Below are 16,732 nucleotides of genomic sequence, written 5' to 3' on the forward strand. Positions count from 1 at the left end.
GTGTGTGTGTGTACCTGCTCTCCTGATGATCTCCCATACAGCAGCAGGTGTAGCAGGCACCATAGACGTCTGTCCCAGACACAGCTTCCCTATGTTGACGATATGAAACCCATCCACGTCCTTCTCTGGAGCTATGGCGTTACACACGGCGCGCTCCTGGATGTGCCCTAAATCACGACAGAAAAAGATGACCTCTCGTATAGCGGTGGGAGTGTAGGTGTTTCTGTGCACAGTGTGTGTGTGTGTGTGTGTTACCTGGTAGAGGTAGTTGTACCAGCAGGCCCGAGACCTTCCAGTCTCTGTTCATCTTGTCTATCAGCTCCAGGAGTTCATCCTGAGAGACAGAGGTAGGTTTGACCACCGTGTCACTAGAGATACCTGGAGAGAGAAACACACATCACAGTCAAAAAGTACAGCAACATTTTTTTTTTTTTTAAGTACAGTAGATAAAAAGGACAATTAGGCACTTATAAAGTTAGCGGGCATTTACATTATTGCCACGTTCATGTGCTAGTCGGAACTAGGAAACTCTGAAATTTCCCACTTGCTAACTGGTTGAACGCGGCATGTGTAGAACTAAAACCAGTTAGCAAGTTTATAGTTTCCTAGTTCCAACTAGCATGTGAACACGGCATATTGTTACCTGATGAAAAATTCACATTATTTATTATTTTAATGTAGACCGTTAACATTTTGGCTGGACAGCTGACAAGAAATATCACCCCTAATGTCGTTTCATAACCCACAGTAAAGACCATCCCTAATGTTGTTTCATAACCCACAGTAAAGATCACCCCTAATGTTGTTTCATAACCCACAGTAAAGATCACCCCTAATGTCGTTTCATAACCCACAGTAAAGACCACCCCTAATGTCGTTCCATAACCCACAGTAAAGACCACCCCTAATGTCGTTTCATAACCCACAGTAAAGACCATCCCTAATGTCGTTTCATAACCCACAGTAAAGACCATCCCTAATGTCGTTTCATAACCCACAGTAAATATCACCCCTAATGTCGTTTCATAACCCACAGTAAAGATCACCCCTAATGTCGTTTCATAACCCACAGTAAAGACCACCCCTAATGTCGTTTCATAACCCACAGTAAAGACCACCCCTAATGTCGTTTCATAACCCACAGTAAAGACCACCCCTAATGTCGTTTCATAACCCACAGTAAAGACCACCCCTAATGTCGTTTCATAACCCACAGTAAAGACCATCCCTAATGTTGTTTCATAACCCACAGTAAATATCACCCCTAATGTCGTTTCATAACCCACAGTAAAGACCACCCCTAATGTCGTTTCATAACCCACAGTAAATATCACCCCTAATGTCGTTTCATAACCCACAGTAAATATCACCCCTAATGTCGTTTCATAACCCACAGTAAAGACCACCCCTAATGTCGTTTCATAACCCACAGTAAAGACCACCCCTAATGTCGTTTCATAACCCACAGTAAATATCACCCCTAATGTCGTTTCATAACCCACAGTAAAGACCACCCCTAATGTCGTTTCATAACCCACAGTAAATATCACCCCTAATGTCGTTTCATAACCCACAGTAAATATCACCCCTAATGTCGTTTCATAACCCACAGTAAAGACCATCCCTAATGTTGTTTCATAACCCACAGTAAATATCACCCCTAATGTCGTTTCATAACCCACAGTAAATATCACCCCTAATGTCGTTTCATAACCCACAGTAAAGACCACCCCTAATGTCGTTTCATAACCCACAGTAAATATCACCCCTAATGTCGTTTCATAACCCACAGTAAATATCACCCCTAATGTCGTTTCATAACCCACAGTAAATATCACCCCTAATGTTGTTTCATAACCCACTGTAAATATCACCCCTAATGTCGTTTCATAACCCACAGTAAATATCACCCCTAATGTCGTTTCATAACCCACAGTAAAGACCATCCCTAATGTTGTTTCATAACCCACAGTAAAGACCATCCCTAATGTCGTTTCATAACCCACAGTAAATATCACCCCTAATGTCGTTTCATAACCCACAGTAAAGACCACCCCTAATGTTGTTTCATAACCCACAGTAAAGACCACCCCTAATGTCGTTTCATAACCCACAGTAAATCAAGGCATCAGCTTCTGTTACAGAAAGAACAAACACTTTATCTAGTGTGCATCGACCAGTCTCAATAGGGCCACTCCACATCAACATTTTGCAAAAGAGTGTCGATATGGATAAAACTGTACGTACCTAAGAGTTCTGTCCCAAAACCGATAAAGGCAGTAGGTATCAGTGAACCCATAAAGGCAGTAGGTTTCAGTGAACCGATAAAGGCAGTAGCCAATTTAATGCCATATGCTGCCCATATCTCCTTGAATAGGAGAATTTGGAGTCTATTTACCCACACCAAGGTCAAATCTGCAGCATGGTTAAAAACAGCATTAACAACAGTATAATGTCTGATAAATACTGCTGCAGCATAATGCTGCTGTCCCCATTCTTCTACCCCCTTACTACTGCACCTATACTGATGCCCCCACGCTGCTGCTGCTGCCCCCACGCTGCTGCCCCCACGCTGCTGCCGACGCCCCCACGCTGCTGCCCCCACGCTGCTGCTGTGCCCCCACGCTGCTGCTGATGCCCCCACGCTGCTGCCCCCACGCTGCTGCCGACGCCCCCACGCTACTGCCGACGCCCCACGCTGCTGCCGACGCCCCCACGCTGCTGCCGACGCCCCCACGCTGCTGCCGACGCCCCACGCTGCTGCCCCCACGCTGCTGCTGATGCCCCCACGCTGCTGCTGATGCCCCCACGCTGCTGCCCCCACGCTGCTGCCGACGCCCCCACGCTACTGCCGACGCCCCCACGCTGCTGCCGACGCCCCCACGCTGCTGCCGACGCCCCCACGCTGCTGCCGACGCCCCCACGCTGCTGCCCCCACGCTGCTGCTGATGCCCCCACGCTGCTGCTGATGCCCCCACGCTGCTGCTGCAGCATAACACTGCTGCAGCATAACACTGCTGCCCTCATGCTGTTGTTCCCACACTGCTGCAGCATAACACTGCTGCCCTCATGCTGTTGTTCCCACACTGCTGCAGCATAACACTGCTGCCCTCATGCTGTTGTTCCCACACTGCTGCAGCATAACACTGCTGCCCTCATGCTGTTGTTCCCACACTGCTGCAGCATAACACTGCTGCCCTCATGCTGTTGTTCCCACACTGCTGCAGCATAACACTGCTGCCCTCATGCTGTTGTTCCCACACTGCTGCAGCATAACACTGCTGCCCTCATGCTGTTGTTCCCACACTGCTGCAGCATAACACTGCTGCCCTCATGCTGTTGTTCCCACACTGCTGCAGCATAACACTGCTGCCCTCATGCTGTTGTTCCCACACTGCTGCAGCATAACACTGCTGCCCTCATGCTGTTGTTCCCACACTGCTGCAGCATAACACTGCTGCCCTCATGCTGTTGTTCCCACACTGCTGCAGCATAACACTGCTGCCCTCATGCTGTTGTTCCCACACTGCTGCAGCATAACACTGCTGCCCTCATGCTGTTGTTCCCACACTGCTGCAGCATAACACTGCTGCCCTCATGCTGTTGTTCCCACACTGCTGCAGCATAACACTGCTGCCCTCATGCTGTTGTTCCCACACTGCTGCAGCATAACACTGCTGCCCTCATGCTGTTGTTCCCACACTGCTGCAGCATAACACTGCTGCCCTCATGCTGTTGTTCCCACACTGCTGCAGCATAACACTGCTGCCCTCATGCTGTTGTTCCCACACTGCTGCAGCATAACACTGCTGCCCTCATGCTGTTGTTCCCACACTGCTGCAGCATAACACTGCTGCCCTCATGCTGTTGTTCCCACACTGCTGCAGCATATGTAATAATAGGTCATAAAAAAGTTTAGTGAAACATTTAAAAGGTAGGACACCCATGGCTTTACACATAGCAATAATGTCACCAAGGGCACCATGTCACCAAGAGCACCATGTCACCAAGGACACCAAGGAAAACAGAAACCTGTAAAGGAAAAAAGGAACCAAGGGCACCATGTCACCAAGTCACCATGTCACAAAGGACACCATGTCACCATGTCACCAAGAGCACCATGTCACCAGGACACCAAGGACACCAAGGACACCATGTCACCAAGTCACCAAGGACACCATGTCACCAAGGACACCATGTCACCAGGACACCAAGGACACCAAGGACACCATGTCACCAAGTCACCAAGGACACCATGTCACCAAGGACACCATGTCACCAAGGACACCAAGGACACCATTCACATGGTTAGCTATGATCACACACATTGTAATCCAAAAATGCATTAATATTCAACCCCAGACTTGTACTGACAACATGTCGTATATCAGGACAACAGGGGAAAATAAATGTGTTACACGACCTGCTGAGTTCCTACAGTGGAAGGCCCTGCTGAGTTCCTACAGTGGAAGGCCCTGCTGAGTTCCTATAGTGGAAGGCCCTGCTGAGTTCCTACAGTGGAAGGCCCTGCTGAGTTCCTATAGTGGAAGGCCCTGCTGAGTTCCTATAGTGGAAGGACCTGCTGAGTTCCTACAGTGGAAGACCCTGCTGAGTTCCTACAGTGGAAGACCCTGCTGAGTTCCTATAGTGGAAGGACCTGCTGAGTTCCTATAGTGGAAGGACCTGCTAAGTTCCTACAGTGGAAGGCCCTGCTAAGTTCCTACAGTGGAAGACCCTGCTGAGTTCCTATAGTGGAAGGACCTGCTGAGTTCCTATAGTGGAAGGACCTGCTGAGTTCCTATAGTGGAAGGACCTGCTGAGTTCCTATAGTGGAAGGCCCTGCTGAGTTCCTACAGTGGAAGGACCTGCTGAGTTCCTATAGTGGAAGGCCCTGCTGAGTTCCTATAGTGGAAGGACCTGCTGAGTTCCTATAGTGGAAGGACCTGCTGAGTTCCTATAGTGGAAGGACCTGCTGAGTTCTTACAGTGGAAGGACCTGCTGAGTTCCTACAGTGGAAGGGCCTGCTGAGTTCCTATAGTGGAAGGACCTGCTGAGTTCCTACAGTGGAAGGACCTGCTGAGTTCCTACAGTGGAAGGACCTGCTGAGTTCCTATAGTGGAAGGACCTGCTGAGTTCCTACAGTGGAAGGACCTGCTGAGTTCCTACAGTGGAAGGACCTGCTGAGTTCCTACAGTGGAAGGACCTGCTGAGTTCCTACAGTGGAAGGACCTGCTGAGTTCCTATAGTGGAAGGCCCTGCTGAGTTCCTATAGTGGAAGGACCTGCTGAGTTCCTATAGTGGAAGGACCTGCTGAGTTCCTATAGTGGAAGGACCTGCTGAGTTCTTACAGTGGAAGGACCTGCTGAGTTCTTACAGTGGAAGGACCTGCTGAGTTCTTACAGTGGAAGGACCTGCTGAGTTCTTACAGTGGAAGGACCTGCTGAGTTCCTATAGTGGAAGGACCTGCTGAGTTCCTATAGTGGAAGGACCTGCTGAGTTCTTACAGTGGAAGGCCCTGCTGAGTTCTTACAGTGGAAGGACCTGCTGAGTTCTTACAGTGGAAGGACCTGCTGAGTTCCTACAGTGGATGGACCTGCTGAGTTCCTACAGTGGAAGGACCTGCTGAGTTCCTACAGTGGAAGGACCTGCTGAGTTCCTACAGTGGAAGGACCTGCTGAGTTCCTACAGTGGAAGGACCTGCTGAGTTCTTACAGTGGAAGGACCTGCTGAGTTCCTACAGTGGAAGGACCTGCTGAGTTCCTACAGTGGAAGGACCTGCTGAGTTCCTACAGTGGAAGGACCTGCTGAGTTCCTACAGTGGAAGGACCTGCTGAGTTCCTACAGTGGAAGGACCTGCTGAGTTCCTATAGTGGACTACCTTAATTGTCTACATTGATACTCAGTGTTTATTGTTCACACCAGTTAAAAACAATATTTAACAATTCTTGAAGCTCACCTTCAGTTTCAGAGATCAATACAATCCCATCTGCATATAAAAGAACAGACACTCGTTCATTGTTTAGACAGACAGCTTTCCTAGAGCTTTGTGTGTGTGTGTGCGTGCATGTGTGTGTGCGTGCGTGCATGTGTGCGTGCATGCGTGCGTGTGTACCCTTCCTACCCAGTATACTAGCAGCTCTGGTCTTGTTCCTGACGTAGGTGCGACTAGCCGGGTCGTCCCCAACCAACACCACACCCAGGTGGGGTCTCATGTTGCCGCCGGTGACCAGCTCCTCCACCTCCCTCTGGATCTCTCTGTGAATCTGACGAGCCATCTCTGTCCCTGACACGACCACCGCAGCATGCCTACACACACACACACGCACACACCATATTTTGTAGGCTGGCTGAATATTACACCATTACATGAGATGACTAGAATGCTGCAAGGGGCAAGGTGACTTTGAGATGTGGAACTATTATAAACTTGCTATAATTAAATCCCATCTATTTGCTGTTTGATATCATCAAAAGCACTGTCAGTATCATTTGAGAAGTGTAAAGTGTTTCAAAAACTGGATTAGACTTGAAGTGACAGTAGATAAAAACAACATGGTGTGTCATCTCAAATCGATCTGACAGGTGCTAGTGACAGGAGTTATCTTTGGCATCCTAATGCGCATTGTCAGTCCTATTGTAACCTTGTTGAACTGAGCCGGGATAACTAACTAGCTAGCTGGCTAACAACCTCATAGCCAGAAACAAATGCTCTTCACGGACCGATTGTCAAGAGAGATAATGCAGAAATTAAAGCAATGCAAGTTCGACGCGTTTGTTGACAGTAGCTAGGTATCATTTTATCTGTCGTGTTTTAAATCTCCCCCCCCTCCGTGATTTTCCGCCAGCTAGCCCGCACCTGCCCTTGCTACAGTACACTGCACGATGCAGCTAGCTGTCAATCTCACCGACTGACAGGTGACGAACAGTCACCCTTCACCGGTATCAGCTAGCAGCAGTATGGAGCATCTTTCCTCTCTGTCACCCTCACATGTTTCTTGCTTTTTACCTGGTGACTGACGCATGGAGATGTCTTCTCTGGCTGTCGCACTTTCTGTGCATCCGCAGTTTGGCTCGGCAGTGGTGGAAGGATAGACTGTTACAAATCCTGTAGGAGGAGCGTAGCGGGGAGATAGAGGCCGCCATGTTGCCCGCCCCACCGCTGTGTGTGTGTGTGTGTGTGTGTGTGTGACCGTGGATAGGGGGTAGCCCAAAGGCCGGCAGATGGCGATATTTGGTATTGATGGTTTCATTGTACAGTCCAAATGCATTGTATGCAGCGGGCAATACACTCGTATCCCCGTGAACCGGTTCATACCTAAAACATTCTCCATTCACGCTGCAAATGCGTAGATTTTCCCCTTAACAATATTTAATGGCGCGAAGGCAGGAAGAAAAAAAGAACATGTAAAATATGCATACTTTCTTTATGAAACACACTTTCCCACCACATTCTAGTGGCTACTTCCTAATGTTGCGATCAAACCTACATCACTGCGTTGTGGTACACCAGAAATACATTCGTTTCCAGTGGAACGCTGCGTTTGCATTGCAGCATTGAAGAAGCAGTTGCAGTGGGTTCTGTGTGGTGGTGCATATGTTGTATAAATCAAATGTATGCATCAAATTGTATACTTATGCCTCATGTCAACCAGATGCATCAAACTCTTTGCGTTCAGGTGGAAGTCATTCCTTGTCAACGGTGCAGTTCTGTGCCTGCATGTGTTCAATATTTTCAACTCTTCGGTTGCTTTACCATGCGGTGGTACAAACAGAAGTACACACACTGCAACTAGCTAGCTTTAAGCTAGTTGGAAAGCGAAGCACGTGTGCCATGTACAGAAATGCGGACAAGACATCTGGTAAAACAAAACTCATATGCATCTGGTGGACATCAGGCATTAGATGGCTTGACAGAAGTTGAACTTTTTTGCACACATATCCAGATGATGCTGCATAATATAACGACCCTGGGTTTATATGCGCGGATATCGACTCTGCCGCTCGAGCACGCTTTTACTGTACAGTCGATAGCGCGCTGGACTTCGGGCTAGAAGGTCGAGGGTTCGAGACCTGCTCCTTGTCTGTTTCATTACAATACTGTAACGACCCGGTATTGTGTTCTGTGTTTGTGGGTGTGTTATGGTTCTCATGGCTACTAGCAGGGGTTAAATATGTCAGGACAGAGGGAAAGGTTGGGGGGGTATGATGGGTAATCCCGTCGGGATTTGGAAATGCATAAATAGGGATTACTGTCTCATCTTCTCTCTCTTTTCTGTTCGGGGCCTTGATCTGTTCCTATGGGAGTAACCCTTAATTAGACTTGGTATAATTGTGTACGTTCGGCATTTAGCGGTGTGGGCTGTGGCCTGAACAATAGCCCAGTTTAGGAATAAACCTGTGTTCTGACCTGCACACCTAGAGTCCGTCTCTTTTTCCTTTATGACCCAGCCGGGTCATTACACTGGCGTCAGAAGTGCTTTCGAACTACGGGATCAAAACTAGGCGAGTTAGCTGTTCAGTATAGGCCGGGTTAGCTTTAGCGTGACTCGCATCTACGGTCATGATGCTTGGGGCGAGGCGGAAAATTAAGGAAGAGTCGGACAATGTGTCCGTTGTGGGCTCGGGGGTACCCGGTCGGGAGGGTCGGGCGGCGACTGCCGTAGAAGAGCTGGAGGGCCACATGGCGGGAGTTAAATTGTCAGTCAGCAAGATGGCAGAACTGGCGGGTTTTCCTTCACACCGCTCGAGAGCAGACGTCACGGCGACGGGGATATCGACGTCACCGGGTGCGGAAATGGCGGGGCCTGCTTATGTAAACAGAGATGGCAGCGGCCTATTGCCATTAGCCACGGTAGCGGCTAAACTACCAAAGTTCAATGGACAAGGTAAATGGGAAGTTTTTTTCACTCAATTCGAGTTGTTGGCCAGAGCAGGGAGGTGGTCTGACGAGACGAAAGCGTTACAGCTTGCCCTGAGCCTGACAGAGGAGGCGTCGGAATGCCTGTTAACGCTAGCCCCGGACGAGAGGGGCGACTACGGTGCGCTAGTGGAGGCATTGGGGGGTCGTTTCGGCAGCGACGCGCAGCCCAACATGCTGCGGATTGAACTGAGTAACAAAAATAGACTTCAGGGGGAATCATTAAAGGCGTTGGCAAGTGGTATTCTGAGCCTGACCAGGCGGGCTTATGCAACTATGCCGATTGGGGTGCAAGACGAGCTGGCACGGGACAGTTTTATTAGAGCGCTCTCTTCCACCGAACTGGGTAAGCATGTTCAGATGGCGGACCCACCATCTCTGCGGGCTGCAGTGGAGATAGCCAGGAAGAGGGAGCTGACCTGGGGTGAGGGAGTGAGAGTGGAAGTCGCCAGTCAACCAGAGGTGAGAGCAGTGGTGGCTGGGGTGCCAGGGGTCATGAAACCAGAGTGGGTCGACGAGTTGGGCGGGCTAGTCAAGACTGCTTCGCTTGTCATGGAGAGGGGCTCCAGGCAGCGTCGCAGTGTCAGCTCAACTCCTATTGTCTGCTGGGGTTGTGGCCAGCCTGGCCACATTCAGCGGGAGTGTGGCAGATTCCCCCGTCACCAGGGAAACGACGGCGGGTTCTCGCGCAGGGGGCAGCGCGGACCCACCCCCCCGGCCCCGAACCCACTGTAAGCAAAAGAGGTACCCAGCAGCGCAGACAAGAGGGTGGGGACCTGCTCCCCCAGGGTGTAGCTGCCGCCGTGTTTCCTAGTCCGGTAGTTGTGGTGGGACGTACCACCGTTGGGGACTTCTGCAATGTCATCGTCAAGGTAGAGGGGGTGGAATGTTTGGCCCTGGTCGACACGGGCTCTACAGTAACCCTGGTGAGACCAGACATACTACCTGTTGGGGTGCGGGTGGAGCCGACCCTTGTCCAGCTACGGACTGTCACGGGGGAGCTAGCCCCCATGTTAGGGAAGTGTCAGCTATCTGTGACTGTGGGGGGGAGAACTGTGGGGTGTCTGGCGTGGGTAGCAGCGGTGCAGGACCCCTGTATACTGGGAATGGACTTTTTGAAAAACTGTGGGGCTCAGTTGGACTTAGCGTCGGGCACTTTGAGGCTATCGGGGGGGCCCACAGTGGGAATGTCGCCTTCGGGAGAGCCAGCAGGGGGCAGGGCTGTCCCTCCGTCTTCCTCCAAGCTTGCAGAAACTCCACCGGTCATCCCGTCTGCTCCCTTGGTCGTTGTGCCATTCCAGCAGCTGTCTCCAGCGGTGACGGCCTTCACTCCCCATCATGGTGCAAGCACAGGCAGCTCAGTAGCCCAAAACACACTGGCTCCTTCACCCCATCAGCCCGACGGGGGGAAGGAGGAAGCTATCGACGCCGTCGAGGCTGTGTGGCTGAAGAACTGTCAGGGTCTGGATGAGAGACAACAGAGACAGTTAAAGCAGCTGCTGTTGGACTTTAAAGATAGCTTCGCTTGGGGGGAAGATGAGGTAGGACAAACGCACCTAGTTCAGCACGAAATAGACACTGGGGATGCCCGACCCATTCAAATTCGGCCCCGTCGTATTCCCCTTGCCAGGAGGGAAGCAGCAGACACAGCTATTGTTGACATGTTGCGGGCTGATTTCATTGAGCCATCAGATAGCCCATGGTCCTAAGAAAAGGGGTAAACTTAGGTTTTGTGTTGACTACAGGGGCCTAAATTCTGTCACCACTAAAGACTCGTATCCCCTACCGAGGATTGATGAGTCGCTAGACCACGTGAGAGGGTCCTCGTGGTTCTCCTCCCTTGATCTGCGCAGTGGCTACTGGCAGGTGCCCCTCTCGCCAGGGGCACGTGAAAAAACGGCCTTCTCCACAGATAGGGGCCATTGGCAGTTCAAGGTGCTGTGCTTCGGGCTCTGTAATGCTCCTGCCACCTTTGAGAGGCTCATGGACAGAGTGCTGGCGGGGGTTCCGAGAGACGAGTGTGTTGTGTACCTAGACGACATATTGGTGCACGGCACATCGTTTGAGGGGGCACTGGGCGCACTTAGGCGAGTGTTGGAGAGGATCTCGGGGGCGGGGCTAAAATTACATCCGGGAAAGTGCCATTTCATGCAAAGGGAGGTGGCGTTCCTGGGGCATCAGCTGGGTGGTGAGGGCATCAGCACGATGCCAGACAAAGTAGAGGCTGTGAGGGGTGGCCAGTTCCAGGGGGAAAAAAAGAGGTTAAGAGCTTCCTGGGGCTGGCATCCTACTATCGTAGGTTTGTGAAGGGGTTTGCGGGGGTAGCGGCTCCTTTGAACCACCTTCTCAAGTAGGACACTGTTTTTCAGTGGACCGAAGAGCACCAGCGGGCGTTTGAGGCTCTCAAACGTGCCCTGATGGAGGCCCCTGTCCTGGCCTCACCAGACCCGAACCGTCCGTTCATCCTGGACACCGACGCAAGCAATGAGGGTTTGGGGGCTGTGCTGGCTCAGCGTGGTCCTGATGGGGAACACGTAGTAGCTTATTACAGCAGGACTTTTGATAAGGCTGAAAAACGCTACTGCGTGACAAGGAGAGAGCTTTTGGCTGTCGTGGCAGCAGTACGCCATTTCAAGTACTACCTGGGGGGCCTGCCGTTTGTGGTCCGGACGGATCACTCCGCCCTGCAGTGGCTTCTCTCCTTCAAGGAGCCAGAGGGTCAGATTGCCCGCTGGCTGGAGGAGCTGCAACCCTACGACTTCCAGGTGGAGCACAGAGCCGGCCTTCGCAACAGCAATGCAGACGCCTTGTCCCGCCGCCCGTGTGCTGAGGATGGATGTGGGTACTGCGCCAAACGGGTGGAGCGAGAGAGAGAACTGTGCAGGGAGGAGGGAGTCACCGCCACGGTGAGTCAGCTGAGTGTGACAGAGTGCCGGGAGCTTGAGGCTGTGGACGTTGGGGAGTGGAGGCGTCGCCAGGAGGAGGACGCAGAGCTGCGTCCTGTGCTGCGGTGGGTGGAAGAGAGAAGACGACCGCCGTGGTGGGAAGTAGCCCCTCTATCACCAGTCACCAAGGGACTGTGGGCTAAATTCACAGTCCTTAGAGTGGCTGAGGGAGTGCTCCAGAGGGGGTGGAAAAAGCCAGCGACTGGAGAAATTACGTGGCAGGTAGTGGTGCCCAAAAGGCTGCAGGGGAGCGTGTTACAGCAGCTTCATGGGGGAGTTGGCGCAGGGCATTTTGGGGTCTCCAAAACGTTAAAGCGCATGCGTAAAGGCTTCTATTGGGCCAGGCACAGGAGGGATGTTGAGGACTTTTGTAGGCAGTAAGACGAGTGTGCTGCTAAAAAAGGACCTCCAGGTCAGTCACACGCCCTCCTACAACAATTCCCAGTAGGGGAGCCCATGGAGAGACTGGGGGTAGACATAGTGGGGCCGTTTCCAACCACAGACAGAGGTAACAGGTGGATTCTAACCGCTATGGACTACTTCACCAAGTGGCCGGAAGCTTACGCTCTCCCAGACCAGGAGGCAGAGACAGTAGCTGATGCGTTGGTGGGGGGAATAATCAGTCGGTTTGGGGTGCCACAGTCTATTCACAGCGACCAGGGGAGAAACTTCGAGTCACGGGTGTTCTCAGAGTTGTGTAGACGGTTAGGCGCGGAGAAGACGCGCACTACTCCGCTTCACCCCCAGAGTGATGGGCTGGTGGAAAGATTTAACAGAACGTTAGCACAGCAGCTGGCCATCGTTACCTCAAAACACCAGAGAGATTGGGACACCCACTTACCGTTTATTCTTATGGCATGTAGGTCGGCTGTTCAAGAATCGACTGCGTGCTCCCCAGCGCTACTAATGTTAGGTCGTGAGTTGCGCACCCCAGCCGAACTGACGTTTGGCCACCCTCCTGATAATGATGACAGGGTTTTGCCTGGCCCGAACTATGTGTGTCGTCTGCAGAACCGGTTGGAAGCGGCTCACACCTTCGCAAGAGAGCAACTCGAGAACGCAGGGGTGCGCCACTACGACTCGCGCGCTAGGGGGAGGCACTTTGGAGCGGGAGAATGTGTGTGGCTTCACAACCCCACGCGCAAGAAGGGGCGGTGCCCAAAGCTGGACAGTGCATGGGTGGGGCCGTGTCTGGTGATAGAGAGAGTGGGGGAGGTGACGTACCGGGTGGAGGTCCCCCCACGGAGCAGGAAGGTGGTGGTCCACCGGGACCGATTGGCACCCTACAGAGGGAGGAAAACGGTAGGAAATGGGAGTGAGGTCTCTGATGTGAGCCCACGGGAACAGTCTAACGAGGAGACTCTAGCGCAACCTGAGCCTGGGATGGGGGCTGCTTCTTCGGAGGGCGCTGGAAATGACATTGGGGCAGATGAGTGTTCTGGGGGTTCACCGGTGAGAGCCACGGGGAGGCCCAAGAGACTGATGTGACCTCCGGGTCGTTTTAAGGATTTTGTTGTGTAACCCTAGGGGCTAGGGTTTAGAAAGGGGGGGGCTATGTAACGACCCGGTATTGTGTTCTGTGTTTGTGGGTGTGTTATGGTTCTCATGGCTACTAGCAGGGGTTAAATATGTCAGGACAGAGGGAAAGGTTGGGGGGGTATGATGGGTAATCCCGCGGGATTTAGAAATGCATAAATAGAGATTACTGTCTCATCTTCTCTCTCTTTTCTGTTCGGGGCCTTGATCTGTTCCTATGGGAGTAACCCTTAATTAGACTTGGTATAATTGTGTACGTTCGGCATTTAGCGGTGTGGGCTGTGGCCTGAACAATAGCCCAGTTTAGGAATAAACCTGTGTTCTGACCTGCACACCTAGAGTCCGTCTCTTTTTCCTTTATGACCAAGCCGGGTCATTACAATACCATTTTGCACAATGACGCTTATAGCCGTGTTCAATACATAAACAGACTGCTCCAACCTGAACGTGATATGCAACATCTGGGACTAGCATAACTAGGCATTAGCCACTTTAGCATGGTGGTGGAAAATGGTGTGTCATAAAGACAGTATGCATATTTAAAGCATATTTCCCCAGAAGAGAAAAAAAAGGAGGAAATTGAGGCCTTACAGCCTGAATGGAGAATGTTTATGCACAACCGGTCCACTGAGGATACGATTGTATTGCCAGCTGCATACAATGCATTTGGAAGGTAAAATATAATTTATGCTTGCTCTAGCAAGCTCCATACAGAGGGTTTGATGCAATTGCGGAGGCCAAATCGAGCTCTTTACCACATCACCGTGCGCCTCCTAAATTTTGTAACAATGTGACGGCTCTGTAAAGCTCCACATTGACATGATTGGTTGATGTTAGGTGGGGGCGGGAGGTACAAACTCACTTCCTAGACAATTTCCTACACAACAGCTCTGCTTCAAGTATATATCCTCTGACTTCTGCGGAGGCCGTTGGATTGACCATGCAGGGCCTCTACGCCTTGATCACACAGACAGTGTTTTTGCGCAAAATGGTACACACCGTCATCTGGAAAGGTGTGCAACAAAAGTTCAACATTCACCTTCTGCTACCGTTTCTGTCAAGCCGTCTACACATACAGTTTGATGCATGTTGGATATGCACCACACAGTACGCAATGGAACTGCCACTGCAACGCAATGCTGAAAGGCAAACGCAGCCTTCCATTGGAGATTAATGTATTTCTGGTGTTCCAAAACACAAAACACTGTTGGTGTGATCAAGGCATAAGATAGAAACGACTCAATATCTAAATCGACCTGCCTTTGGGCTAGATGGGGGGGGCAGCCTGGCAGGGACGTGTGTGCAGTTGTGTGTTCCATAGATAATTTATATTTATTTATTTATTTTATTTTACCTTTGTTTAACCAGGTAGGCAAGTTGAGAACAAGTTCTCATTTACAATGGTGACCTGGCCAAGATAAAGCAAAGCAGTTCAACACATACAACAACACAGAGTTACACATGGAGTAAAACAAACATACAGTCAATAATACAGTAGAAAAACAAGTCTATATACAATGTGCGCAAATGAGGTGAGATAAGGGAGGTAAAGGCAATAAAAAGGCCAATGCTGCCACATTTTGTGTAACTGTGAGAGCAGCTGTCATAAACCAAAAACCTTATGACAATTTAACAATATTATGCTACAGTAATTGTTTATTCTAGGCATATACACATTATTATAGCAAGGGCAATCTCCAAAAATGATTATACACCTATGTGTTGAAATTTCCATGGATCTACCAAATTGGCAAATTCCTCCAAAAAGTAGAAAATCGACATTATTTGACTTGTATACACAGAGTGTACAAAACATTAGGAACACCTAGAAATGTGTGTTATAGATCTGTCATTCGCATTGAAAACTAGTCTAAGAAGTGGTAGATCTGTTCTATTCACACTATTTCTATACTTCCCGTTCTTAAGTTTGGTTTTTGTATCTTTTACTTTCAGTTTTGTACACCAGCTTCAAACAACTCCAAATAAAATATTTTCGGTTATGGAAAAGACATTTCACTGCGGTTTAGATGGTACAATGATTCTCTAAACTAGACTTTACAGTGGCCCTAAGGGGCAAACCAGCTCTCAAAATAATAGGCTGCGAAGTTTGTTAAAAGGCGTCAAATATTTCAAAGGTCAGCTCAATATTTCTACCAGTGAAATATTTCAGGCTGTGAAGTTTATTAGAAAGCTTCTAAATATTTCAAAGGCCATCAAAATATGTTAGGCTGCAAAGTTTGTTAAAAAGCAGAGAAATATTTTTAGCCTATGACATTTCAAATGCTACATCGTTAGCAAAGCTAGCTAAGTCGTTAGCAGTGATAGCTACTTAGCTATGTTGTTAGCAGAGCTTACAAGTTAGCTACTACATCAGCAGCGCTAGCTAGTGAGCTTCATCGTTAGTGACACTAGCTAACAACGCTAGATAGCTACGTCATTAGTAGCGCTCGCTAGTTAGCTACGTGGTTAGCAGCAGCACTAGCTACATCGTTAGCAACAGTAGCTAACGCTAGTTAGGTACATTATTAACAGCACTGGTTAGTTAGCAGCGCTAACAAGTTAGTTACGACGTTAGCTACGGCATTAGCAACGCTAGCTAACAAAGCTCGTTAGCTACGTTATTAGCAACGCTAGCTATGACGTTAGCAGCACTATCTAGTTAACTACAGCGTTAGCAGCGCTAGCTAATTTGCTTCAGCGCTAGCTAGCTACGTCATTACTGGGGGAGTTGTCATTACATTTACATTACATTTAAGTCATTTAGCAGACGCTCTTATCCAGAGCGACTTACAAATTGGTGCATTCACCTTATGATATCCAGTGGAACAACCACTTTACAATAGTGCATCTAAATCTTTTAGGGGGGGGGGGTTAGAAGGATTACTTTTTCCTATCCTAGGTATTCCTTAAAGAGGTGGGGTTTCAGGTGTCTCCGGAAGGTGGTGATTGACTCCGCTGTCCTGGCGTCGTGAGGGAGCTTGTTCCACCATTGGGGTGCCAGAGCAGCGAACAGTTTTGACTGGGCTGAGCGGGAACTGTGCTTCCTCAGAGGTAGGGGGGCCAGCAGGCCAGAGGTGGATGAACGCAGTGCCCTTGTTTGGGTGTAGGGCCTGATCAGAGCCTGAAGGTATGGAGGTGCCGTTCCCTTCACAGCTCCGTAGGCATGTCCGTAGAAGAGTGGGGGCGAGGGGTTTGAGGGTCATGGTCATGTTATGTGAAGTCCCAACACATGTACATACACACTCGAACTTGGGGAAAATTCAGTAGAGGTGAGAATTACCAGATAAACGGAATTCCTAATCACAGTTGACATGTCCACAGAAAAGTATGGAAT

General features: G+C 50.0%; 1 protein-coding gene across 2 annotated transcripts in view; it reads right to left on the minus strand.

Moving 5' to 3' along the window:
- Positions 1 to 16,732, minus strand: part of mthfd2l (methylenetetrahydrofolate dehydrogenase (NADP+ dependent) 2 like) — a 41,078-nt gene that overhangs the window by 13,335 nt on the left and 11,011 nt on the right. The window contains exons 1-4 of one of the 2 annotated variants that reach the window (XM_014143467.2): positions 7,007 to 7,993; positions 6,122 to 6,306; positions 256 to 378; positions 15 to 167 (exon numbers count right to left, since the gene is read on the minus strand). In XM_014143467.2, coding sequence (XP_013998942.2) covers positions 15 to 167; positions 256 to 378; positions 6,122 to 6,306; positions 7,007 to 7,143 — 598 coding nt within the window. In that variant the 5' untranslated portion in view covers positions 7,144 to 7,993. Of the gene's footprint in view, positions 1 to 14; positions 168 to 255; positions 379 to 6,121; positions 6,307 to 7,006; positions 7,994 to 16,732 lie in introns of those variants that run through there. The other variant, XM_045695388.1, reaches the window with a different exon arrangement.

The sequence above is a fragment of the Salmo salar genome, chromosome ssa15 (genome assembly GCF_905237065.1).
Source record: "Salmo salar chromosome ssa15, Ssal_v3.1, whole genome shotgun sequence".
In the NCBI taxonomy this organism is placed as follows: Eukaryota; Metazoa; Chordata; class Actinopteri; order Salmoniformes; family Salmonidae; genus Salmo; species Salmo salar.